The sequence below is a fragment of the Amia ocellicauda genome, chromosome 3 (genome assembly GCF_036373705.1).
Source record: "Amia ocellicauda isolate fAmiCal2 chromosome 3, fAmiCal2.hap1, whole genome shotgun sequence".
Lineage (NCBI taxonomy): Eukaryota > Metazoa > Chordata > Actinopteri > Amiiformes > Amiidae > Amia > Amia ocellicauda.
Genome location: NC_089852.1, coordinates 1612358 through 1635934, shown reverse-complemented (window position 1 = coordinate 1635934; position 23577 = coordinate 1612358). Strand labels below are relative to the sequence as shown.

The following is a 23577-nucleotide window of genomic DNA, read 5'->3' as shown; positions in this document are numbered from 1 at the left end:
AAATAAAAAACAAACAAAAAAGGTCCAATGCATTTAAAATTAAATCCAAAACGGTCAATGTATTTGACAAAAGAATATAACAAAATTAAACCAAAAAACCCCTAAACAATTAGTGGTTTAAAAACAACATTGTAGAAAAAGATCTTACAAGTTACATAAGTCAAATGTAAGGAAAATGATTAGTCACATGTGTTCAATTAAATAATTTAGAGCTCTGTTGGAACAAAAACCAGCAGACCAGGGGGTCCTCCAGGACCAGAGCTAGGAACCCCTGCAGTACTGGAGAACAGAGTATCCGGGTTTGGACAGGTTTTTGTTACCCTATTAGATTAATATAGCTCTATACCTGTGTGTGCACTGATAACATCACAACGGTTCCCTTCAAATTTGAATCACAGGAAGTACAGAAACCTGGCGCTTTTTTAATGTGACCGCACCGCATTGTTTTTAAATTTCCGACTGTCCGATTGGCTACAGCCGTTCGATCGCAGCCTATCAGCAGCCCGCTCTTGCAACTGGGAGCCTCGTCAGCCAATCAGAGCAGAGGCGCTGTATCCGCTTGTGGAACGTGTTGCCACAGCGACAGCCCGGGCCGCTGTGTGACGTCATGCCGGAGCTCAACAGCGCCTCTCGATCAGATGAAGTTATTCCAGGTTCAGCTCTTTAAATTCACTTCTCGCTCATTCATCACTGACAATCTCTGCCGATAGAGAGTCGCATCACGCAACAATGAAGGCAAACACACCGTCTCATTTTAATAGCGTTTATTAAGCAACTGTCATTACAACAGAAAGTGACAATGGAGACTCAATGATCAAAGCAAAACAGCTGAGCAGCTGCGGGAGCAGGAGGTGTGCCTGGTGCAAAACGGTACTTAAACAAGAAACTTTCTCCTCCATTTAGAACTTTCTTTTTAACATTACAATTTCTTCACCACCTCTCCTAGCTTCGTGTTTTTATCAAATGTCTGGTCCCTCTATGCCAGGGGTCCCCAATGTCTGGTGATGGGGGGCCGCAGTAGACAATTAAACACCGATGAGAACTAAATATATCCCAAATCATACCTTTTTATTTCCTAAACATTTATGTTGGCGAACATTATTTCATTTTAATTGTTGTATTGTTTTCCCCAAATTACATGTTCAGAAAAGGGGGGGTTGAAGGCTTGCTTTGGGGGCCGCCTCTGGCCCCCGGCCCGCACTTTGGGACCCCCTGCTCTGCGCTCATTAGTAGAAATGGACAACTTATACAAAAATACAAGGTTTGGCCAAATCAACACTCATTGAGCGGCGCCGCTCTTACCCCCAGGCAGGACGGGGGGGACGACTCAGTTTCCCAGAATGCCCCACGGCACGGACATTGCGCAAACCCCGGGCTGTGGTTGCTAGGCTACGCAGAGGACCGCCGCGCGGGGAGGGGCGCACAGCCGCTGCAAACAAACTTCACACCAGGACAGCCCCCCCACCTGTCAGGACCACATCTGCACTCGGGTCTAACCCTCCCACCCCGGCAGTGACAGCAACCCCAGCGGCGCTCCTGACCCGGTCCGTTCACAGCAAGCGAGCGCGAAGTGCAGAAATCCAGCAGATTTACCTTAAACAGCGAACAGAGCATTCAATGCAATCAGACAACAGGGAGGCACAGCGCGCCAGACAACACATCATCATCATCATCATCATCAATGTCCATCAACACCGAACGAGGTTTACAAAAATAAAAAGCATCTCGGCTCTGCCAGTCTCTCTGCCCGCCGCCTCACGCACGCTTGCTCTTGGGCACTTTGGGCACGCTGGGCTTGCTCGCCTTCTTGGGCTTCTTCACCTTCTTGCTGGCCGGGGAGGCGATGGGCTTCTTGGCCACCCGCTTGGGCTTGGCTGCTGCCGCCTTCTTGGCCGCCGGCTTGGTGGGCTTTTTCTTGGGGCTGCTGACCGCCTTCGGCTTGCCTTTCTTCGGCAGGGGCTTCTTGGCTTTCTTGGCCGCCGGCGCCGCCCCGCTGCCCTTGCCCGCCCGGGAGGAGGACGCCGCCGCCGCGCTGCTCTTCTTCTCCGGCTTCTCGAACTTCTTCTTGTTGAGCTTGAAGGAGCCGTTGGCGCCGGTGCCCTTGACCTGGATCAGCGAGTCGTTCTGCACCAGCGCCCGGATGGAGTAGCGCAGGTAGCAGCGCCCGTTCTGCTGGTCGAACCAGCTCACCTTCTTGGCCACGTTGTAGATCTTGGCCAGCGACGAGCCGTTCCTCTCGGCCAGTTTGCGGATGGTCTCCACCACCAGCTGGCTGTACTTCCCCGGCTGGTTCTTCTTCTTCTTGTTCTTCTTCTTCTTGGCCGGAGTCCCCGCCGCCGCCCCAGCCCCGCTGCTGGCCGGCTTGGCTTTCTTGCTGGCAGCGGTGGCTTTCTTGTCGGGGGCGGCCGGAGCCTCCTCGGACACCGACACCGGGGCAGTCTCCTGCGCCTCGCTGGCCATGGTGCGTGAGTGCGGGCTGTGAGTGAGTGCGGGTCGGGCTGCGGGTCTGCGCTGCCGGAGGGAGTGACTGTGTTTGTGCAGAGACTCAGCGCGCCGGCTGGAGAGGCGGCTATATGAGCGAGAGGCGGACCTGATTGAGAACAACAACAGCCGCTGCCACGGCGTGTGGAAAGTTGTGTTTTTTGCGGGGCGTTCAGACGCCGTTTCCCGCGGCTCCCGGTCACCCCGGCCGCCCCGACCCCGCCAGCGCACAGCCCAGGCGCCGCCCGGTCCGGGGAGAGGCTCCGGGGCGCCGTGCGTGCCCAGACGCCGGAGATATGGCGCAAAGTATCGGGTGTACCCAGGGCTAATTGCAATGCACCGGATAGGGGCACCCACTTTACCCGAGAATGGCCGGGAATTATTAGGGGTTCGTCTGGGACGCCCGGTATCACTCGGCTGAGAAGAGGGCGGCCTTCCCGCTGACCCCCACCTTGTCGCGGAAGGAGATGCGTTTCTGGAGATATCCCGAGTTTAATTTGTTGTAACTAACACAGCACACGCCCCCTAACGGCAGTCAACAGCATTTTTATTTCAATCTATTTATTTATTTCTACAAAGAGGGAGCGACCCCCCCACTCGGAGTCACGCCTAGTCCGAATTAGCGAGATCGGAGAGACTCCTGAGCAGGAAAGCGCGCCGCGGCAACCCGCTCCTCCGCAGGCGGGCAGGCAGCGCAGACACAAACCGCTGCTCACATCTGCCCCGGCGCAGGAGCCCTGGCACACGAAGCTCATTCGTGTTTAAAATGGTGGCAGTATTATTGTATTGCATTGTGTACTATAACCCCCTATATGAGCTCGGCTCTTGTGTGATCCACAGAGCGCACTTGCCCACACGTCTGCGTCTGGCCCCGGGGCGGGTGGAGAGGTGGCCCAGGCGAGGGTTGTTGGCGCATCCCGTCACCGCACCTCTGCCTGTGATGAAGCATTACTGGTCGCACTGGCTCCTTCATCACTGCGTTGTGAAAGGAGACACAGCAGCAAATACAGCCGGTGAGCCGCACTCAGCGCCGGGGCAGCAGGGGGGATGCAGGGTGGGGTGAGGGCGCTCCAGAGGAGTTATTAAACAGCACCGGCGCGCCTTAGACTGACGCTTTATCTGTGAGCATCAATCAGTCAATCAATCAATCAATCAATCAATCAATAGGTTCACAGTGACTATAAAGATGCTCGGGCTGCCTCGACACCGCGCTGCTCCGCTGCTGTAGAAAAGGGCACCACAACCCACGGGCTCTAAAATGTGTTTTTAAAAAATGCTGCAGCGCTTTCAAACGAGCCCCCGCTGCTCCCACAGCCGCCGCGCTCGCCGGGGCATTTTTCAAACCGGCTGCGAGACTCGCGTCAGTACCTGGACACCAGCCCGTCTGTCCGGCAGGGGGCGCCGCCGAGCTGCTCCTCGCTAGTCCTGCCCGGAGATTTGCCGAGCCTGGCTGGCTGCCCTGGTGCCCACTCCATTCGTGGGATTCGTTATTTGATTATTAGTATACATTTTGTATGGTATTATACTTATTTAAAGGGTTGACTCATGTCAGTGCATCAGTCCCGTTTCCTGTGAGGGACACCGGCAGCAGCCAATCACAGCCTCCCTTTATTACCCGTGTGGACGAGTCCATCTGACCCACTAGCCCAGTGTGTAGAAGTGTGCGTCTTGTGTGTGTGTAATTAACGTGTCATACCGTTTGGCTGTCTTGATTGTATCCTCCATATCACCCTATGTATACTGCTATACTGCCCCTCTCACTATGTGACAGTATTATATTGTAGTTACTACAGTCCCCTTCTAGAACCACTGTTGTGTTCTACTGTTGCTACAGACCCAAACTCTGAACACTTTCCACTGCCCTAAAACAGAGACTTGTACCTTCATCGGCACGTTGCATACCATGCGTCAGGGTGGGAGCTCTGTGTGCCGCTGGGACAGCCCAGGGCAGCTCTCTGAACCACTGGTGCTCTGTGCCAGATGCTCCTACAACAACACTGACTGCAGTCACAGGTAGACTTGGCTACGATACAGCAACGCGATCAGCGACAATATACTGTACTGCCTGTAAGAAATGTAAGCTCACCAAGCTTTACAAAATCTTACAGCCCTGCAGAGACACAGTCTAGTCCAGCACGGTCTTGGCCTTCTGTATTTTTACTACAGCTGAGCTCAGATTGACTTAATTGGAGTCGTTATGTGCTCTATCAAGAATGAAGACCAGTTAAATGTCCATCTCTGGTCTCTCCATACGGACTGGTTCAAACCCCCCATGCTGTCCTGCAGCTAAACTCCTGCCCCAACTCTGGCCTAAAACACCCCCCCCACCACCACCACCACCACCACCACCACCACCACACTGGACCTCTCCCAGAGCCCCTCGCTGCCCCTGGGAACAGACACAACAGCACATGTATTCAAGAACCTTTTATTATCATTATTATTTTGAAACCCAAATACTTCTTTTTAAACAATGTCATTGGCTGTGCATTTATTATGTAATTAATAATACCATGTTGTATTACAAGATTTTTTGTGTGTATATTTTTGACTTTTTCATCCTTTTATTCTCGTGTGTGTGTGTGTGTGTGTGTGTGTGTACAAGTTACAGACTGTAAAAGGTAATTATCAGATCAGTTAAAAGGAGTATCAAGCATTTTCATTTAACAAATCCATCGCCAACCTGAGCAACCTACAGGGAAAAGAGAAACGGACAGACAGAGACAGACTGTGGACAGAGAGGACAGGGCCTTCACTTCAGAGAGAGGGAGGGATCGGCACAGGCTCAATGTTTCGCCACACACGGCTGATAAGACAACAGAAGGCAACACAGTAGTATAAATAGGTCTAGTAGTATTAGTAGTAGTAAGAGCAATAGTACTATTTATAGTAGTAATCCAACAAGAACAATGAAATGCATCTCCTGCGTTCCCTGTATACATTTCTTTCTCTCTCTCTCTCTGTGGATCTGTGTGACGTTTTATCTTCGCATTCCTTTTCTTTTTCCAACTCATCGATGGAACAGTTTTGCTCATGAGAACTTGGGGGCCGGCGGGGAGGACGGTGAGGACGGTGAGGGGGCCGGCGTGAGAGCAGAAGAGGGGGCGGGAGGAGAGGGAGCGGAGGAGGTGAGAGAGAAAGAAAGAGTGTAACAAGTGTGTCGTTTCCAGAGGACTGGTGGGGGACGGACAGCGAGCATGAAAAAGTAAGTGCGTCATAGGGATTGGGGTACAGGGTGTAAAGGGTTAATTGCCTCTGGGGTGGGGGTGCGCGTGTGTGTGTGTGTGTGTTTATATATACAGTACAACGGAGGGCAGAAACCTGCTCTTGACTTTAAAAGGTTTAACCACAAGAGAGAGAGACAGAGAGAGAGAGAGAGAGAGAGCAGTGATCGTGATGGGGGGACACCAGGGTTGGGGGGGTGCCAAAGGGAAGGAGGGGGAAAGGCCGAGTGGGGGGGGTGTGCTCTCAGACCCCCAGCCCCTCAGCAGCTGCAGGTCTCCGCCGACGGACGCGCACGCTCGTTCTTGTCCAGTTTGATCGGCTCCGGGAATTCGTTGTACAACTCCACCTCCGTCTCCTGGAGAGAGAGAGAGAGAGAGAGAGAGAGAGAGAGACGCATCATCAGGACAGTCTGCAGCGTCACAAGGACTCTTCTCTGCTTTGCATTCCAGGTTTCCAAAGGTCTCCAGAAGGAAAGAGTGGAGCGCTGACCTGCTTGAGGGCGTTGCGCGCGATGGTCTGGAAGGCCTGCTCCACGTTGATGGCCTCCTTGGCGCTGGTCTCGAAGTACGGGATGTTGTTCTTGCTCTGACACCAGGCCTGGGCTCGCTTAGTCGTCACCTGAGGGGGGGGGGCAGAGGGAGGTCACGCCTACACAGTGCAGTGTGCGTGTGTGTGTGTGTGTGTGTGTGTATATATCGGCGTCTCCGCGCTCGCTGGCTCGGGCTTGCCCCCTGACCTGTCTGTTCTCCAGGTCGATCTTGTTCCCCAGGACCACGAAGGGGAAGTTCTCGGGGTCGCGCGGGCTCGCCTGGATCAGGAACTCGTCCCGCCAGCTGTCCAGAGTCTTGAAGGTGTTGGGTGCTGTGACGTCGAACACCAGGACGCAGCAGTCGGCGCCGCGGTAGAACGCCACGCCCAGAGACTGGAAGCGCTCCTGCCCAGCCGTGTCCCAGATCTGAGAGAGGAGAGGGAGAGGATCCGAGCGACCGCATTAGGAGACGGGCAGACAGGACGGACAGATGGACGGAGCGGGGTGGCGGGGGGGTGCCTACCTGCATGGTGACAAGGCGGTCATCCACCATCACCTCCTTCGTCAGGAAGTCTGCTCCTATTGTGGCTTTGTACTGGTTACTGAACTTCTTATTGACGTACTGGTTCATCAGAGAGGTCTTACCCACACTGGGTAGACAAGCAGGAAAGAGGGGGAAAAGAGAAGAGTTTATCAACAATGGAAAGAAGAAAAAAAGAGCATTGCAGACTTTTGATACGAGAGGATTCAAGCAGTATCTGAATACTCTACACCCGGCTCCTGATTCACATCCATATTAATGATCTGGACTCTGGGATAGTCAGCAAACTTGTCAAATACAAAGGACTGGATAGGATCCTTGGATCACTTAGTTATTAATTGACACCAGACGAGCACGATGGGGCGAATGGCCTCCTCTCGAAAATTGTATGTTCGTACAGTGAGCTGGACACACTGCCAGAGGGACAGAAACTCTGGTCTGAAGGAGCAGATTGTGTGTGCGATTCTGTACTAGATGTCCTGATCGATTCCAGTCTGTAGAGAGGATGCCTCCCAGGTATTTAAAGTTTAGAGTCTGAGATAAAGATGACTGGAAAACCTCTGATACAGGCCTTCAGTTTCGAGAGATTAACCCCATGCAGGTGTGTGCTCTGACAGCCGATCTATACCCACACACACACACGCGCACTACGATTACGTAATACAGTCGCCTGCAAAAGAGGCTTGCTTCACCAGAGCACTTTTTATTCGTTTAACCGATCTGAAGGTTAGCCAACAGCGGGTCCTCACTGCGCTAGGAGGTCAAAGACGCACTGCGCTAGGAGGTCAAAGACGAGGGGGGAGAGGATGCCAGTGAAAATGACAATCAGTGGCAATCCAGGCGTGGGGTGTTAATAGGTTACTGCGCTGTAGGACAGAGAGTGAACACACCATGCTCCATCACAACACGACTACACCATGGCACTGGGACAAAAGTCTCAGAGTAGCAGATTCAGATTTCACCAAACCTCTTATACAAGGAAACTACACAGCTACAGATAAAAAGATGTGTGGGAGGGAGAGAGATTATGAATAAAGGATGTATGGAGAGAGAGATTCCTCACTCACCCTGAGTCGCCCAGAATGATCACCTTCAGTAGCACCTTCTTCCTGGAGGTCATTGTGTTACAGCTGCAGGGAGAGAGACAGCGTTAATGCAGTTTCCACTACACAATAACATCCCCACGAGTCTCACAGACTGCAGCGAACAGGGACTGCTACTGTGACAAACATCACTGAGTCTCATGGACACAAACAGCTCAGCGACCGCAGTGGGGCTCTGTGCTGCTCAGTGCCACGGGGCTCAGCGACCGCAGTGGGGCTCTGTGCTGCTCAGTGCCGCGGGGCTCAGCGACCGCAGTGGGGCTCTGTGCTGCTCAGTGCCGCGGGGCTCAGCGACCGCAGTGGGGCTCTGTGCTGCTCAGTGCCGCGGGGCTCAGCGACCGCAGTGGGGCTCTGTGCTGCTCAGTGCCGCGGGGCTCAGCGACCGCAGTGGGGCTCTGTGCTGCTCAGTGCCGCGGGGCTCAGTACTGTATTGTACTCAGCAAAGTCCTGCTGCAGCTGCCCCAGCGCTGTCCAGTCATGTGCCCAGTCAGCTGCTATAGTCACGAGAAAGACTGGCTCTCACAATACACACACACTAACCTACAGTGGCACACACACAAACATACACACAGACAACACTCACTTACACGAATACACACACACACTGATGCAAACACCAACACACACAACTGTAAAGAAAAAAATACAAATGAAACAATCCTCAGATGTTGTCACTTTCAGTTTAACTGCTTTTCAACACTTCCTGCATTATGTAAACTTCTGAACTTTGTTGCCTTAGCATAATCCACACACACACTCCTGTGCTTACAACACATCATTATGACAACACCTGAAAATTTGATGCCAGTGAGATCGAAATGTACATGATTTATACACTTTTAAAGGAAGAGGACGAATCCTAAGCACAGCCTGTCATGCCAGCCTGCCTGCCTGTCAACAAAGCTCCTCCTCAGCCAGGCTCTGCCCCCTCAGCGAGTCCCGATTGGCCCACAGTCATGGTCTGCGGGGCTCATTAGAATGGCCAGACCAGGAAGTACTCGGCATGAGTGCATTGCACAACCTGCGCACAGACAGACAACACGCTCCGTCACAACACTGCGCCCCGGCACGACTGCTGCGCATCTGAGGGAGGGGGGGGCCCGAGGTTGTTATTTATACACAAAGTTTTACAAGCTCCACCCGTTTTAAACCTAGGCCTGAATTTGACCATGTGATGTTAGAGAAAATATGTTCAAATCAATAATGAGAGGGAGGGCAGAGGGCAGAAAGGTAGACATGTTTACTGTAACGCTAGGAAAATAAGTCTTACATCAACATGTAACATTAAAAACAAAAAGACACCCATCTGTGGAGTGAAGCGAAGTAAAGTGAAGTGGAATGAAGTGGGGTGGGGTGGAGTGAAGTGGCATGAGTGCCAACTCTCTGTGGTTTATGCAGAGAGCCTCAGCCCATACAAGCTGGGCTAGTCTGACAGACGGAGCAAGCAAATGCAAAATATAATGTACAACTTTCACGTATCCCCCATACACACTGTGGAATCTCCCCAAAACTCCGCCAGCTGGTGAGGGTAGTCTTCAGGCCACAGCCTACTGCCCATCTCTCCCACGGTCACACCTGCGCAGTCCCTGGACAGACTCCCCCCCCCACCCTGCATCTTCATCTCCCTCACTACCCAAGTCTCTGCTCACACAGTTCACACATTCTGACAGCACGCGTCTGAGATCGGTTTCTCATCTGCTGTGCTGTCGCAACAGCCTCAGGCTGGTATGAGGAGGAGCTCTAGGACTCAGCATCCCCAACCAAAGGAACAGCACAGCACCCACACGGCCCAGAACGGCACCCAGGGGCAGCTGCATGACACGCATTCGGTACTGAACTGCTAAGAGGTCTGTGTCCCTGCTTCTCCCTCCCTCCCTCCCTCCCCTGCATTCAGTCACACTCCTCTCACTGCCCAGCCAGGGAGAACTTCAGCCTTGTGTTGATACCAGTTTGACTTGTGCTTTATAGCCACTGTAATGTACCTTGTCCTCTGGGCTGCACACCTACTGCGTCGCTAACCGGGGTCGACGCAAAAGACCACGCAAAGACCTGCCCGACGCATGTCGGTGCACAGTCATGCACAGTGGGGCGAGCCATGCTGGATTATGTAAGCCGGGCAGCTCAGGGGCCTGTAAGTGCAAAGTGCAAATCTGTCGTTTCAAAATTACTTTGCCCAGGATATACACACACACACACACACACACACACACACACACACACACACACACACACACACACACACACACACACACACACACACACACACACAAAAAAACTACAGCAACATTTGTTTGTTTATGACTCGCTGTTAGAACAAACAGGTCTATACAAGAACATGGAGATCGTGCTTCCAGGCCCTCTGGATCACCCGGGTGTCGTAAACACGCTCTCCATTTCCGTTTAGGTTTCAGGAGCACAGCCTCGCCGGGGTAGACAGACTGCATATTTCTCAAAAGCATGCTTTGCATCCAAATGATGAACACCACCTCGGCAGGCATGCATGATGGAGTGGATGACAAAAACATAACTGCACACAGTCGCACACTCCAGAGAAGGCCCACAGGGGTCCCAGGCAAAACTCTACTGTACTAAATATGGCAAAAACAGGCAGCAGGGCACTGACCTGCAGCGCAAGAATGGGCAGCGCCAGCGACTCGACAGCCACTGCAGGAAGGAGGTCTGTCTATCGCAGTGCCATACGAGCCGGTCTATGCTTTGCTCAGCCACAGCACCTCCTGGTTTCCACATTAACCACATCGTTAAACTGCTTAATGGGGACAACCAATGTGCTTAATTAGTCAAACCCTTCCCTGTGTTCAAGGTGTCCAGGGATTGCCAGATTTGATAGGCCTGTAAAAACAGCAGGAGGCATGCGGCTCTACCGGGAAAAATGCACTGGCTTGCAGTGTTGTTGCCGAAGCCCGCTGTGCTCCAGTGTGTTCACATGCCGCTCCATCCCAGTCCTGCCATTTTAAAGCAGCACTGGGGTGGTGCTGAGCCAAGCCCGAGTGCTGCGGATCCCTGGCCCGGTGGTGCGACCTGCTCCAGTGTTCACACAGGCTGCAGATGCACAATCAGGTAACCCTATTTAAAAAAAAAAAGTGTGAAAAGGCCCCCAATGACTGGGGCGCTCTGGGCCCTCTGTGCTGCTCCCATGGCCTCATTCACAACTAATTGATCCAAGGATCTCATCGACTGGTTTCTTAAAGGATCCCAGTGTAGTGCTCCCAGTGTCGGGGGCCCTGGAGGAGCTCCCCGTGCCAGTGCTACTGGTTTTCCTCCCAGACTGAGCTCTTAATTGGATCCTTAACTGGACAATAGTGCCAGTCTTGCCAAGCCTCCTCAGTGGTCCTCCTTTGCTCCTATACAGGTGCAGAGCACCCAGTGCAGGAGGGTGGGCGACAACAACAACAACAAACTGTGGCCAAAGAGACGCCTGTCCTACATCAGCAAGGTGGCTGGCTAACCTGCTCTACACACCTACAAACCTCTGCGTAAAGAAGCGCCACCCATTTTAAGTCTTACAGTCTCGGTGGCTTCAGTCCGTTCACCTGTTTGTTAGTTCTTTAGGTGTTGTTGTTGGGTGTTTTAGTTTGCTTTGCAGGTTTAACATTGCTGGCTGGAGGAGGCTGGCCGCAGCCATCAATCTCAGAAGCCTGACCTGCAGCCCCACGAGCCGCGGCCACACTGTCCACCTCCACACAGGAGCTCTGCACATCCTGCACCGACACTGAGAGACGGGCCGAGGACGAGCGTTTTCTGGGGAGTTGTTCGGCACAGGCTGGTAGCAGACCGGCACCCACTGAACACTGATACAGGACTCTGTGCAAAAACATTCACATCAACTGGAGGGGAGATTCAGGGTCATACTGTGTGTGCCGAAGAGTAAACCGACACAGGTAGGCGGTCAGCATGCCTACCCCGCCCCCATTACAGACTCACAGATTCACCTCTTGCTGACAGTTCACACAGATACACATAGAAATTACACACAGACATGCTCAACACACACATAGCAACCCTGAAAGTAGTTCATGTTTCAAATTCTTAAAACTTAACTATTTATAGCGGTAGAATCATGGGGTGTAGGATTATGAAACACACACTCACACACAGCCACCAAACTCTGTACAACTGCAATACAACACCATGTGATCTTGCTCACATTGCTGGTGGCGTCTGAATGAAAGAGCACAGGGAGAAAACACACACATATTATATACACACACACACACACACATAATCACCCGGTTCAGCTGCATTAGACCGTATTGCCTGGGAATACCCACATTCCCCTGATGTTACAAGAGTCCTTTAAACATGCCTGAATGGAGCAACACCTTCTGAACACCAGAAGATGTCGAAGTTAATTATGATTATTATCAGGGTATCTATAACTGCTACAGATGCATACAAGACCTCTATCAGGAAGTTCTCTCCAGCTCCAGGGACATTACAGCGAAAGCACTGTGGACTCTGTACCCTGCACTTCAGAGATGCACCACATCTCTGGAAAGGTCCCTAACATCCCACTAACGGACACCGACTGCCTAATCAAAAACGTACACGCACAAAAAAAGATTCAACCAATTCAAGCAAAGAAGTGGAATCAATAATGAGAAATGGTGCCTTTTATAGGGTTGGATTATTTATATTTATAAGGTTATCTTGATGAGCACCGTGTCCAGCTCACAGACACTAGCCACGCAACTACATCACTAAGCGAATGCACCAGTATCCAGATCAACTGCAGCGAGGCCTTTGTGTTTCAGACGGGTTTATTGTTATAAATAATGTGGAAACAGCAGGTCACTACTGGGCATGTGGGCCACCACCTGGGAACGACACTCAACCGACAGGGGGAAGGGAACGATAAGGACGGTCTCTGGAGCGATTTTATTGATGTATTAATTCGTTTAAGTCCGTTTATTTGCGCACCTACCCACAGGAGAGCTGGTGTATGCGCTTGTGCTGCTGTGATGCGTCTCTCGACCCCTTGCCAAGCTGGCCTGCGGGCGACCTCAATATCGCCGCGGCGGGAAAAGGGTGAGAAATGACCCCGATTGGGACCCAGAGCCGCACGGACGGAGCCCCGGGCAGAGACTGGCACCGCAGACAGCCTGACCCGGTCTGACCCGGTCTCCTCAAGCGACTCCTTCCAGGTTTCCTCTGTTCAGCGGCTCCACATTTAATCTGCAACCCATGACACCGACAGTATTGGGATCACAAGGGGCGCGGGTGTGTGTGCGTCTGTGTGTGTGTGTGTGTGTGTGTGTGTGTCTGTGCGTCTGTGTGTCTGTGTGTGTGTGTCTGTGTGTGTGTGTCTGTGCGTCTGTGTGTGTCTGTGTGTGTGTGTGTCTGTGTGTGTGTGTCTGTGCGTCTGTGTGTGTCTGTGTGTGTGTGTGTCTGTGTGTGCGTCTGTGTGTCTGTGCGTCTGTGTGTGTGTGTCTGTGCGTCTGTGTGTGTGTGTCTGTGTGTGTGTTTTACGCGTTACAATACAGAACTCTCTCATCATAAGCGGTGACTAGTAACAAAGTATTATCAAATGTATTGCAATTATGGAATTACTATTCACGACTTAGTTTAATAAAGACACGAATTAACAACCATAACGTTACAGTACGCTATCCGCACACAAACTAATTGTCGCAGCGTCAACCCTACTTGAATAAGTTAAAGCCTGCTAAACAAACTGGAGAGGGCAAGACTGTCGATTAAAACTCATAAAATTGATACAAGGCGCCTTTGCCACTCAGGAACAGCTCGGTATCGCCTCGGCTCTTACTGGAAAGTTACGCCGACTGATCAGTCAGTTGAATCGGTGTAAGACACTCGGGTCACGGCAGGATTGTTTCATATGAAATAAATACATCCATAATGCTCTGCTGTGTCGGTCAGCTGACACCCAGAGTATCTGCACTTTGGAAGAATATTTATTTTCAGACTAATTGAATTACACTTATTGTAACTACTGCACTGCCTCTATGGAAACTACCTACGAATGCACGTCAACATTTACCTAAATAAATACATAACAGATTATAATGGTTAATCAAATACATATAATCATGATAATGACTTAAAGGATTGCTACAGTCCCTCGCCCGGGCCTGTGTCTCAATCCTCGGCCTGGCGTTGACAATGCCCCCCCCCACACCCCCTGACGCGCCCAGCCGCACCTCCGTCCCCGGGGACTGGGGGGTACACAGCCCCGGGAGCCTCGAGTCACCCTCCGGGCCCCAGGTGCCAGAAAGCTGCCGGTGAGAGAGGACAGCAGGCCCGCGCACAGGCCTCCGGAGCCCGGCCTCTCGCCTCACCGCTCGCCCAGGACTGTGACAGGCCTCCGTTCACAGGAACCACCAGGCAGCCAACCCACCCTCCACCTCCTCATCCTGTCTTCCCCTCCTCTCCTTCATACCCGTCCGTGCCAAAAGGTTGGCAAAGCCTACCTGGTTCTCTCGCAGCCCCAGAGGAAGTCGTGCGGGTTGTGCGGCGGGTCACAGAGCTCTGCGGTCTCTCGGGCCCCCACCAGCGGCACGGTGGGCTTCTCTCGACTGGGGCGACGTGGAGCAAAGCCGGTGCTGATGAAAATACGAGCGGAGTCGGGTTTTATTCCCGCTGCAATGAACACGGCATTCAGTCCGCTCTGCTGCCCGTGTCTTCCTGCGACTTTACACCCCCGGAATAAGGATGTCTCTCCTGCGGGGTCGGTGAGGTGTGGGGGCAGGTCTTTGCGTGGCAGATATATAACCGTTATTCCTCGCCGATGCCCCGCTCTGTCTCTTCTTTTTCTCTCCGCTGCTGCTTCTTCTTCTTCTTCTTCTCCTCCGCGGACTCGACCCGTTCTCTCACTTCCTCCAAAACAACCCCTTGTGTCAGCGGACTCTGACGTCATGCCGCACGCCAGCGAAGGCACACCTTAAAAACACGCCCACTATACCGCCCCTCCGCCACGCCCTGTCGCCCTCGCATTGGTCGAACCCAGTGGCCACGCCCTCGATTTGCCTCTTAGGACCGCCCTGCTCATGAATTATTAATATTTAACGTGACTGGCGTGTTGCTTCCGCTGCGCCCTGCTACGTTTCACAGCGTCAGATTTATTCTTGCGTTTTCTTGCTCCTTGTTGGCAGGTGGAATACTTATAATCCACCTCATTTAACCTGCATCTGGTCTAGGAGATCTACAGCACAGTACAGGGTCCTGCGGTTCTAATTACAAGCTTAAGTAAGAAGTGATTCAGAATTAAGGTGTTTGTGTTTTGTACTAAGCACTGGAGCTAACCTGTGGGTCCCTGCAGACCAGATCTCGACTCCATCCCATACCTATCCACTGTTTAATGCATCTGATTCAGGTCTAATAACACAGTCCTGCCACCCTCCTGCAGCTTCCACTGAAAACATCCCTGTAAAAGCAGTTAACAACCTAGTGCTGCATAGTGTAGTTCAGTGCATTGTAGTATAGTATAGTACAGCACAGCATATTGTAGTGCAGTGTTGTTTATTTTAGTGTAGTCTATTTCAGTCAAGTCTAATCTAAAGCATCGGTACAGTATGACACACGCTCACTACAGTTCAGTGCAGGGGACAGCCAGCAGCCTTGACCCTGTGCTGTGTGCAGGGCTATAGTGTGGGGTTTGATTTCCTGATAGCATTTCCATTGTTTCTGTTTTGTTTTGTGGTTGCTTTGTGTACGTGTGTGTGTGTGTGTGTACACACATTGTAAAATTGTGTTATTGTATCACACAGGGCTCCACACACAGGGAGCAATGCGGGTGTTTTCGTTTTAATTTCAATACCGACTTTCCTCTTTGTCTCTCTCCTGCTTCCAAGTATTTCAGTCCGAGCGTCCGAGCTTGGCTGCCCCTCAAGACCTTTTCACAGGCTGCTCCACACACAGGGCAGTTAGTGTCCTGAAGCTCTTCATTCAGCACAGTCCATAATATACTGGGGTTATTTGATTTTGCTCCTTGCCTTCAGTATAATGACCCGTGAGCACATCCCCTCACAGAGACCCTGCCTTCATTAATCCTGAATAACACATACTGTATCTTATGCACCTGCCCTGCCCAAAACAGACACACACACACACACAGTGTCTCTCTCTCTCTCTCTCTCTCACACACACACACACACACACTGTCTCTCTCTCTCTCACACACACACACACACACTGTCTCTCTCTCTCTCACACACACACACACACACTGTCTCTCTCTCTCTCACACACACACACACACACATCTGCACAAATAAAGTACCGCAGCCAGAGGGAACACAATGAAGAGAGGACAGTCACTGTGTACCAGTAGACGTCTGCAGGTCACTCAGTGTAATATGACAAGTCAGTGCTTGTTGCTTGGAAAAAATAATGTTTTAATATTTAATTTATTTTGTACATAATTTCTAAGCATTAAACATAAGAAGAAAATGATTAAACGATATCATTGCTACCACCTCCCCACAATTTGTTTTTATAAAACTTAATTTTCTCTTCTTAACCAGTCATAACTATTTTCATTCAGGCACCTTTTCCAGCCAGCTCCCGTCTTTTGTTGGGTCCCCCATTGTGAAACTACCTTGTCATGAGCCACCATCTTGGTTCTAATAATTCTGCCAACCCCCTTCAAAAATATGCCTGTGTCTTCGAGCCAAAATGGCTTCAGTCGCCTAGCGAGGCTAAGCGCACCCAGAGGGGCGTGTCCACGTCGGCCGCCATGTTGTGTGACGGCGTACGTAGCAATGAATGAGGCGTCATCGCTGGAGCTGCGGCGGGGCGACGAGTGCAGGGAAGAGTGAGGCCTCGTCTCTTCAGTCATTAAAAACTAATAATTGGATTCAAAAAATAAATTAAACCGAAACAAACGCAACACATTGTGGGTCTGAAGTTGCTCTTTGACTCGGCCTGCAGTGGAGCTGAACATTAACTTAAAATACTCAAATCTGAAGCCATGCGACTCACCGCAGTTTCCTACGCCTTCACCGGCGTCCTGGCGCTCCTGCTCGGGCTGTGCCTTGCCGAGCCGTCCCTGGTGAACGAGGAGGTGAAGCGCACGGTGGACCTGAGCTCCCACCTCGCCAAGATCACGGCCGAGGTGCTGCTCTCCAACGCGGGCGGCGCGGCGGCGCACAGCTTCGTGGTGGCGGTGGAGCCGGAGCTGGCGGATCACCTCGCCTACATCGGGGTCACGGTGAGAGTCGACGCGGGGCCGGGCGGCAGCTTCTCAACCCCGGGGTCTGATGTACTGAACATTAATATCAGTCACATGCAAAGTCATAATAATCGCAGGCCCCGGTGGAGAGCAGTGTGGGACAGAGCAGCGGGCTGAAGGGGGGGTTCAGTGCAGTTAGTGTGCCCTGTGTCTGTGGGGCTGCCACCCGCAGCTTCTCCGGATAGGTGGGAAACTAGTAACTCCGTGTGTATTTTTGTCAGCACTAACCTTACACTTCATTTGCATTTGGACAATTCCGTCGGCATCATATGAATATGAATGCATTTCAGTGTTGCTTGTTTGCCTGTTGCATGTGCCGTCTGTGATGCGACCCGACTAGTGTCCGGCGCTTTGCACAGCTGCAGAGGAACAGACAGTTCACCGTAGAGGAGCTCTCTCTCTCTCTCTCTCTCTCTCTCTCTCTCTCTCTGTCTCTCTCCTCTGAAGCATGCAGAGGGAGCAGAGGTGATCTGTAGTTTGGGGCCACTCTTATTTTTATTTTCATGTTTACGTATTTGTCGAAGATCCCGGTTCTGTTTCTACCGGACAGGGGCCCACGCACAGACAAAGCCAGTCGAGAGTCGATAGGTCGAGCGGTTCCGAGTTTAAAGACGCGCCCACTATTTATAGTTTTTTTTTCTTTAATTCTGTATGTATATGCGTAGTTGGTGGTAGTTTGAGAGAGCCATTGTTGTAATTGTTTACTGTGTGTGCAAATCAGTGCACACTTCCGGGTCCCCCCCCCCCCGCTGTCAGTTGCTCGAGCCGGAGTGTGACACGTCAGCACTCCAGTGCGCAGCCTCCGAGCGTGTGAGCGCAGAGCTGCGCGGCCAGGCACGTCTAGTTTACCCCGAGTTTGGCTGTGATGCACAGTTTGAGACAACACACACAGCACGTATGCTGTGACACTAATCCATAAACAAAGCAGGAAAAACGACACCTTATCCTGTATACAAATGAACAAAAAACAATAATTCAATTCAAATAGTCTGAAAAAAAAGTTCCTTTCTGGAATCTCCCCCATTTCCAGTGGCATCCCACAGCACTGTGTGGACGGTGTATTTCTGCACGTTGTATCAGTGCATGTACTTAAAATCCTCAGCTAGGTCCAGCAGGAAGTTACTGCACCCCCACAGTGTTTGCATGGGGTTTGTATAGGCTGCGATGCCTGTGTAACCCGGCTGCGGAGAACTACATTGTGGAAATGGATCACTCCGCTTTCAGAAGTCCCTTCCTTCGGGTCCAGCTCCCCCCTCTATTCCCAGTGATGCTTTTCAGCTCCACATCCAAGTCCCCAAAAAAGCTCCCGTTCTCGGCTGGGAAAGGATCCCGTCTCTGGCTGCGATGGACAGGGCTGGGCTGTGTGATACAGACGCTGAGTCCTCGAACTTAAATCTCTTTCTGTCCCTCTCTCTCAGGTGAAGGGAGAGGAAGAGGAGGACAGTGCTCTGGAGCTGCATGAGACCACGATTAAAGGTCAAAGGTGAGGGGTCAGCCTGCTGGTTGTGCGATGCTCTATGTGTAGAACAGTCTGTTTGTAGGTCTTGCTGGATTAGCTTGGATAACTTCATATACTCTTACTTAAGGCATCAGTCTTATTTCACACCTCTCTCTCTCTCTCCCTTCCAGCGGTAAGTTCTTCCGGGCGCAGTTCCCCTCCGCGCTGGCAGGGGGCGCCAAGCTGCGCGTGTCGGTGGAGACGGTGTTCACGCACGTGCTGCGGCCCTTCCCCTCGCAGATCACGCAGGCCGAGCGCCAGCTGGTGGTGTTCGAGGGCAACCACTTCCTGTTCTCGCCCTACGCTACCCGTGCCCAGACGACCCGCGTGCGCCTGGCCTCCAAGAACGTGGAGAGCTACAGCAAGCTGGGCGGCCCAAGCAAGAGCGACGAGGTCATCGAGTACGGGCCCTTCCGCGACACCGCGCCCTTCAGCAAGGTACACCCGCCGGGCCGCACCGGGAGGGGCAGGAGGGCTTATCGGAACAGAGAGTTACAGTCTCTTCCCTCCCTGTCGATCCCCCCCCCCAGGACCCCATGAAGATCCACTACGAGAACAACTCGCCCTTTCTGACGATCAGCAGCATCACGCGCACCGTGGAGGTGTCCCACTGGGGCAACATCGCCGTGGAGGAGACCATCGACCTGCGGCACACAGGCGCCGAACTGCGCGGCCCGTTCTCCCGCTACGACTACCAGCGCCAGTCTGAGAGTGGCATCTCCTCTGTCAAGTCGTTCAAGGTGCACCGCTCCTCCCTCTGGCGATTTCTCTCTCCTTCTCCTAGCATTCCTCCTTCCTTCTTTTTCTTCCTTCTCCTTTTTGACTCTCCCTCTTAACTTTCTCTCTCTCCCCCTCCCTCTCTTAACCTTCCCTTTTAACCCTCTCTCTCTCTCTCTGCAGACAATCCTGCCGGCGGCGGCGCAGGACGTTTACTACCGCGACGAGATCGGGAACATCTCCACGTCCCACCTGCAGGTGCTGGAGGACTCCGTGGAAGTGGAGATCCGGCCGCGCTTCCCACTGTTCGGGGGCTGGAAGACGCATTACATCATCGGCTACAACCTGCCCAGCTACGAGTACCTGTACACGCTGGGTAAGACGCGCGCTCACCTGTACGCGCTGGGTAAGGCGCGCGCTCACCTGTACACGCTGGGTAAGGCGCGCGCTCACCTGTAAGCGCTGGGTAAGACGCGCGCTCGCTCACCTGTAAGCGCTGGGTAAGACGCGCGCTCGCTCACCTGTAAGCGCTGGGTAAGACGCGCGCTCGCTCACCTGTAAGCGCTGGGTAAGACGCGCGCTCGCTCACCTGTAAGCGCTGGGTAAGACGCGCGCTCGCTCACCTGTAAGCGCTGGGTAAGACGCGCGCTCGCTCACCTGTAAGCGCTGGGTAAGACGCGCGCTCGCTCACCTGTAAGCGCTGGGTAAGACGCGCGCTCGCTCACCTGTAAGCGCTGGGTAAGACGCGCGCTCGCTCACCTGTAAGCGCTGGGTAAGACGCGCGCTCGCTCACCTGTAAGCGCTGGGTAAGACGCGCGCACAAGCTGTCCTGTCCTCCTCTGTAGCTCCCCCTCTCTCTCCCCAGGCGATCAATACGCTCTGAAGATGCGTCTGGTTGACCACGTGTTTGATGACCAGGTGATCGACACCCTGACCGTCAAGCTCATCCTGCCAGAGGGGGCCAGGTGAGTCTCTCTCCCTCTCCCTCTCCCTCTATCTCTCTCTGGTGAAGAGTATCCCTGTGGTGCCCCCACACTTCTACCCCTCCCTCCCTCATTCTCTCTCTCCCTCCCCCTCTCTCAGGAGCATCCACGTCGAGGCCCCGTACCCCATCGAGCGCGAGCCGGACCAGCTGCACTACACCTACCTGGACACCTTCGGCCGGCCCGTCGTAGTGGCGACCAAGAACAACCTGGTGGAGCAGCACATCCAGGACATGGTGGTGCGTGTGTGTGTGCATGTGCTGTGCTCACTCTGCGGTCGTTCTTTTCTTCCACTTGTTTGTCTTCCTTGTCACATTTTCTGATCCTGTCTCTCTCTCTCTCTCTCTCGCTCTTCCTGTTTTTAAATCTCCTCCCCTCCCTCCCTCCCTCCCTCCCTCTGTTTCTCTTGCTCCCTCTGTCTGTGTCTTTGTGCAACTCCTCTTTCATCTCCCTCTCCCTCTCTCTCACAGGTCCACTACAACTTCAATAAGATCCTGATGCTGCAGGAGCCTCTGCTGGTCGTGGGTGCCTTCTACATCCTGTTCTTCACAGTCATCGTCTACGTGCGCCTGGACTTCTCCATCACCAAGGTGTGCGGAGGGGAGGTGTCTCGTGACGAGAGACGCTCTGCGTTTTTAACTGTTTTTACTGAGACGCATCTCGTTTTTTAAATAAGTACAATTTACCAAAGTAAACGCACAGACTTTCAACACACTTCTGTACCAACACAGAACGAGCTGAAGCTCTGCTGCTTCTGGAACCAAGAGAGCAGTGGCCGCCATGCAGGGTTATGGGACTGTACCAAGTGTACCATTCATCTTGAAGTGGGGGTGGTGGAGGGTCTTACATTCTGGGAAGGAAGGAGGAAGCAGGGAAGGAAGCAAGGATGAATGGAGGCATGGAAATTGATGGGATGAAAGGAGGGATGGAAGGGATAGGAAGGAAGGTGGGGTCGAAGGGATTGGAAGGAATGCGGGATGGGATGGGAGGAATGGGAAGGAGGGATGGAAGGGAAGGAAGGAAGCTAGGATGGAAGGAATGGGAAGGAAGGAGGGAACGGAAAGAAGGAGGGAGGGATAGGAAAATAGTTTTTATTTTATACTAATTCCCAAACCTCTCTTCATGCCCCGCTGTGGACCCTTCCCAGCCAAACACCCGGAACAGGAAATGTACCAAATCCCGCGAAATCGCTGACCCTGTCACATTGGTGCGTGGTTCGGGCCAGCGCCGCTGGGAAATGGTCTGACGTCCTCTCTCCTCCCCCCAGGACCCGGTGGCCGAGGTGCGCATGAAGGTGGCGTCGCTGACAGAGCAGGTGCTGACGCTGGTGAACCGGCGGCTGGGCGTGTACCGGCACTGCGACGAGGCTGTGGGGCGCTATAAACAGGCGCGCGACTCCGGGACGCTGAACGCGGCACGCAAGGCTCTGGAGGCCGAGCACCGCACCCTCACCAACGACATCGCCTCCCTGCAGGCGCGGCTCAAGGCCGAGGGCTCCGATCTGGCGGACAAGGTGAGGAGGGATGGGAGGGGAGGGACCCTCCACCCTGCTGTTTTTTGTTCATCTGAGATCTTAATTGCTTAATTGAATTTTGTTCGATTAAGGATTCAATCAATATAAGGCTCAGTTAAGATCTCGGTTGGAAGACCTCTGGACGGGAGGGTCGTCCAGGACCGATAGAGGAATGGGGAGGGATGTGTGCTGCTTCTTGTCGCTCCTCTTTCTACCACTCACTCTCTGGGTCCAACTCGTCCCCAGGTGTCCGAGATCCAGAAGCTGGACGGGCAGGTGAAGGAGCTGGCGTGGCGCGCCGTGCAGGAGGCCGAGCGGCTGGTGGGTGGGAAGCTGAAGAAGGAGGCGTACCTGGAGAGCGAGCGGCAGCTGTCCTCGCGCCGGCAGGAGCTGGTGGCCCGGATCGACACCCTGCTGGACGTGCTGTAGGCCCGCTGCACAACTCTCGATACACAGACCACACACGGCAAATACCATACAGACTACAGCACACGCAAAAGAGAACACATGCAACACACACACACACACACACACACACACACACACACACACACACACACACCTCAGCCCAGGCCAGGTGAACTCAGCCTGCCAGCCCCCCCACACTGTTGGCCCCAGTCAATTAAGAAATTAAACATGTTAATTGGAGAGAGACCCTGTCACTGACCTGCCTTACACACCTGTGGCCAACTGCCAGCTGTCCGTGGCGGAGGATGTGGGGTCCGGGGTGGGGGGCCGTGCCTCTGGTCAGGAGGCGCTTGGTTTTAAGCGTTTGTTTTTGTAAACTGCGTTTTGCTGCAGTCGCGTGGTTTCGGCTTTCAATGCGATTTTTTTTTTTTTTTTTTTTTTTATACACACCAGTCCCGCGCTCCCCTCTGTTCTCCAGATCACAGCACCGACCGCTGCTCCCTCCCCCTCCTCTCCTCATCTTACAGCTTATATAGGATGAGCTGCAGATACTCTAAAATAAATCAATGCTTTTCTTTTTTTGGGCTGCATCCCCCGCCCCACTGCCTCCCTCGGGCTCGGAGCCGCGGCAGAGCTCAGTCCAGCCGAGTCCGTCAGCGGGGAGGGGTGCCACCTGATCCCCCTAAACAAGTCACTTTGAGACATTTTTATTCTAAACTTTTTTTGTTTTAAGTTTGGTAGTAGTTAGAGATTGGAGTGACAGTTGGGAGGTCTGTTTGTCTGTCTGTAAGTGCCCTGTCATGACTCCTCTTGATTGTTTTTGTTTATTTGTATGAAGCCGCACTGGGCCGAGAGCACCAGACAGAGATTAGTGGGGGGGCGGGGGTCTCCTGCAGCAGTACAGGGTTCAGTGTGTGGGGTGGGGGGGCAGGAATGGACTGTGATGCTGTTTGATCCTGTTAACATTTGTTGGCTGAGGGGAATAAAGAGATTGACCAAATTTGAAATAAAAAAATATAAAAATGCACGTGTGTGTGGTTATCAGTTATTAAGAGGTTTTAAATAGTCTAGCGCAGTTCTATTACTGAGCCAGGGGTTCCCAAACCGGTCCTGGGCCCCCGATCCTGCTGGGTTTTCATTCAGTTGAGTTCTGTTACTTAATTGAACCTTTAATTGAAGTAATTGGATTTCACTCTTTAAATTGTGTTACTGATAAAAAGTTGGTTTCTTAATAATTTCCTTTATTTATTATTTACTTAAAACTCCTGTTAAAAATTAAAAGGCTCTGATTTTAGGAAATTAAGTAATTGAGACCTCGGTTGGAACAAAACCCAGCAGGTTTGGTGGTCCTCATGACCAGCGCTGGGAACT

At 52.6% G+C, this 23577-nt stretch overlaps 3 protein-coding genes across 3 annotated transcripts; 1 reads left to right on the top strand and 2 right to left on the bottom strand.

Annotated features, from left to right (window-relative positions):
- Positions 1 to 749: 749 nt before the first annotated feature.
- Positions 750 to 2564, bottom strand: h1-10 (H1.10 linker histone). Its single transcript, XM_066697636.1, has one exon. It carries the CDS (start codon positions 2458 to 2460, stop codon positions 1756 to 1758), a length of 705 nt encoding a protein of 234 aa, XP_066553733.1. The 5' UTR covers positions 2461 to 2564; the 3' UTR covers positions 750 to 1755.
- Positions 2565 to 4895: 2331 nt separating this feature from the next.
- On the bottom strand, positions 4896 to 14789 carry rab7a (RAB7a, member RAS oncogene family). Its single transcript, XM_066697635.1, has 6 exons — positions 14329 to 14789; positions 7844 to 7906; positions 6759 to 6885; positions 6443 to 6661; positions 6196 to 6324; positions 4896 to 6061 (listed from the first exon to the last, which is right to left on the bottom strand). Exons 1-6 carry the CDS (start codon positions 14772 to 14774, stop codon positions 5966 to 5968), a joined length of 1080 nt encoding a protein of 359 aa, XP_066553732.1. The 5' UTR covers positions 14775 to 14789; the 3' UTR covers positions 4896 to 5965.
- Positions 14790 to 16607: 1818 nt separating this feature from the next.
- rpn1 (ribophorin I) lies at positions 16608 to 23233 on the top strand. Its single transcript, XM_066697634.1, has 10 exons — positions 16608 to 17066; positions 18506 to 18570; positions 18717 to 19023; positions 19116 to 19325; positions 19486 to 19678; positions 20168 to 20267; positions 20386 to 20524; positions 20756 to 20875; positions 21553 to 21798; positions 22045 to 23233. The coding sequence occupies exons 1-10, from the start codon at positions 16827 to 16829 to the stop codon at positions 22225 to 22227; spliced, it is 1803 nt and encodes a 600-aa protein (XP_066553731.1). The 5' UTR covers positions 16608 to 16826; the 3' UTR covers positions 22228 to 23233.
- The last annotated feature ends 344 nt before the right edge of the window (positions 23234 to 23577 follow it).

Excerpts from the sequence above, each read along its gene's own strand:
- h1-10 (XM_066697636.1), bottom strand. The coding sequence starts at position 2,460 with ATGGCCAGCGAGGCGCAGGAGACTGCCCCGGTGTCGGTGTCCGAGGAG.
- rab7a (XM_066697635.1), bottom strand. The coding sequence starts at position 14,774 with ATGACGTCAGAGTCCGCTGACACAAGGGGTTGTTTTGGAGGAAGTGAG. Across the intron at positions 6,662-6,758 it reads ACCGCCTTGTCACCATGCAG|ATCTGGGACACGGCTGGGCA; the intron begins GTAGGCACCCCC and ends CTCCTCTCTCAG. Across the intron at positions 6,062-6,195 it reads CGCGCAACGCCCTCAAGCAG|GAGACGGAGGTGGAGTTGTA; the intron begins GTCAGCGCTCCA and ends CTCTCTCTCCAG.
- rpn1 (XM_066697634.1), top strand. The coding sequence starts at position 16,827 with ATGCGACTCACCGCAGTTTCCTACGCCTTCACCGGCGTCCTGGCGCTC. Across the intron at positions 19,679-20,167 it reads CGAGTACCTGTACACGCTGG|GCGATCAATACGCTCTGAAG; the intron begins GTAAGACGCGCG and ends CTCTCTCCCCAG. Across the intron at positions 20,268-20,385 it reads ATCCTGCCAGAGGGGGCCAG|GAGCATCCACGTCGAGGCCC; the intron begins GTGAGTCTCTCT and ends CCCCTCTCTCAG.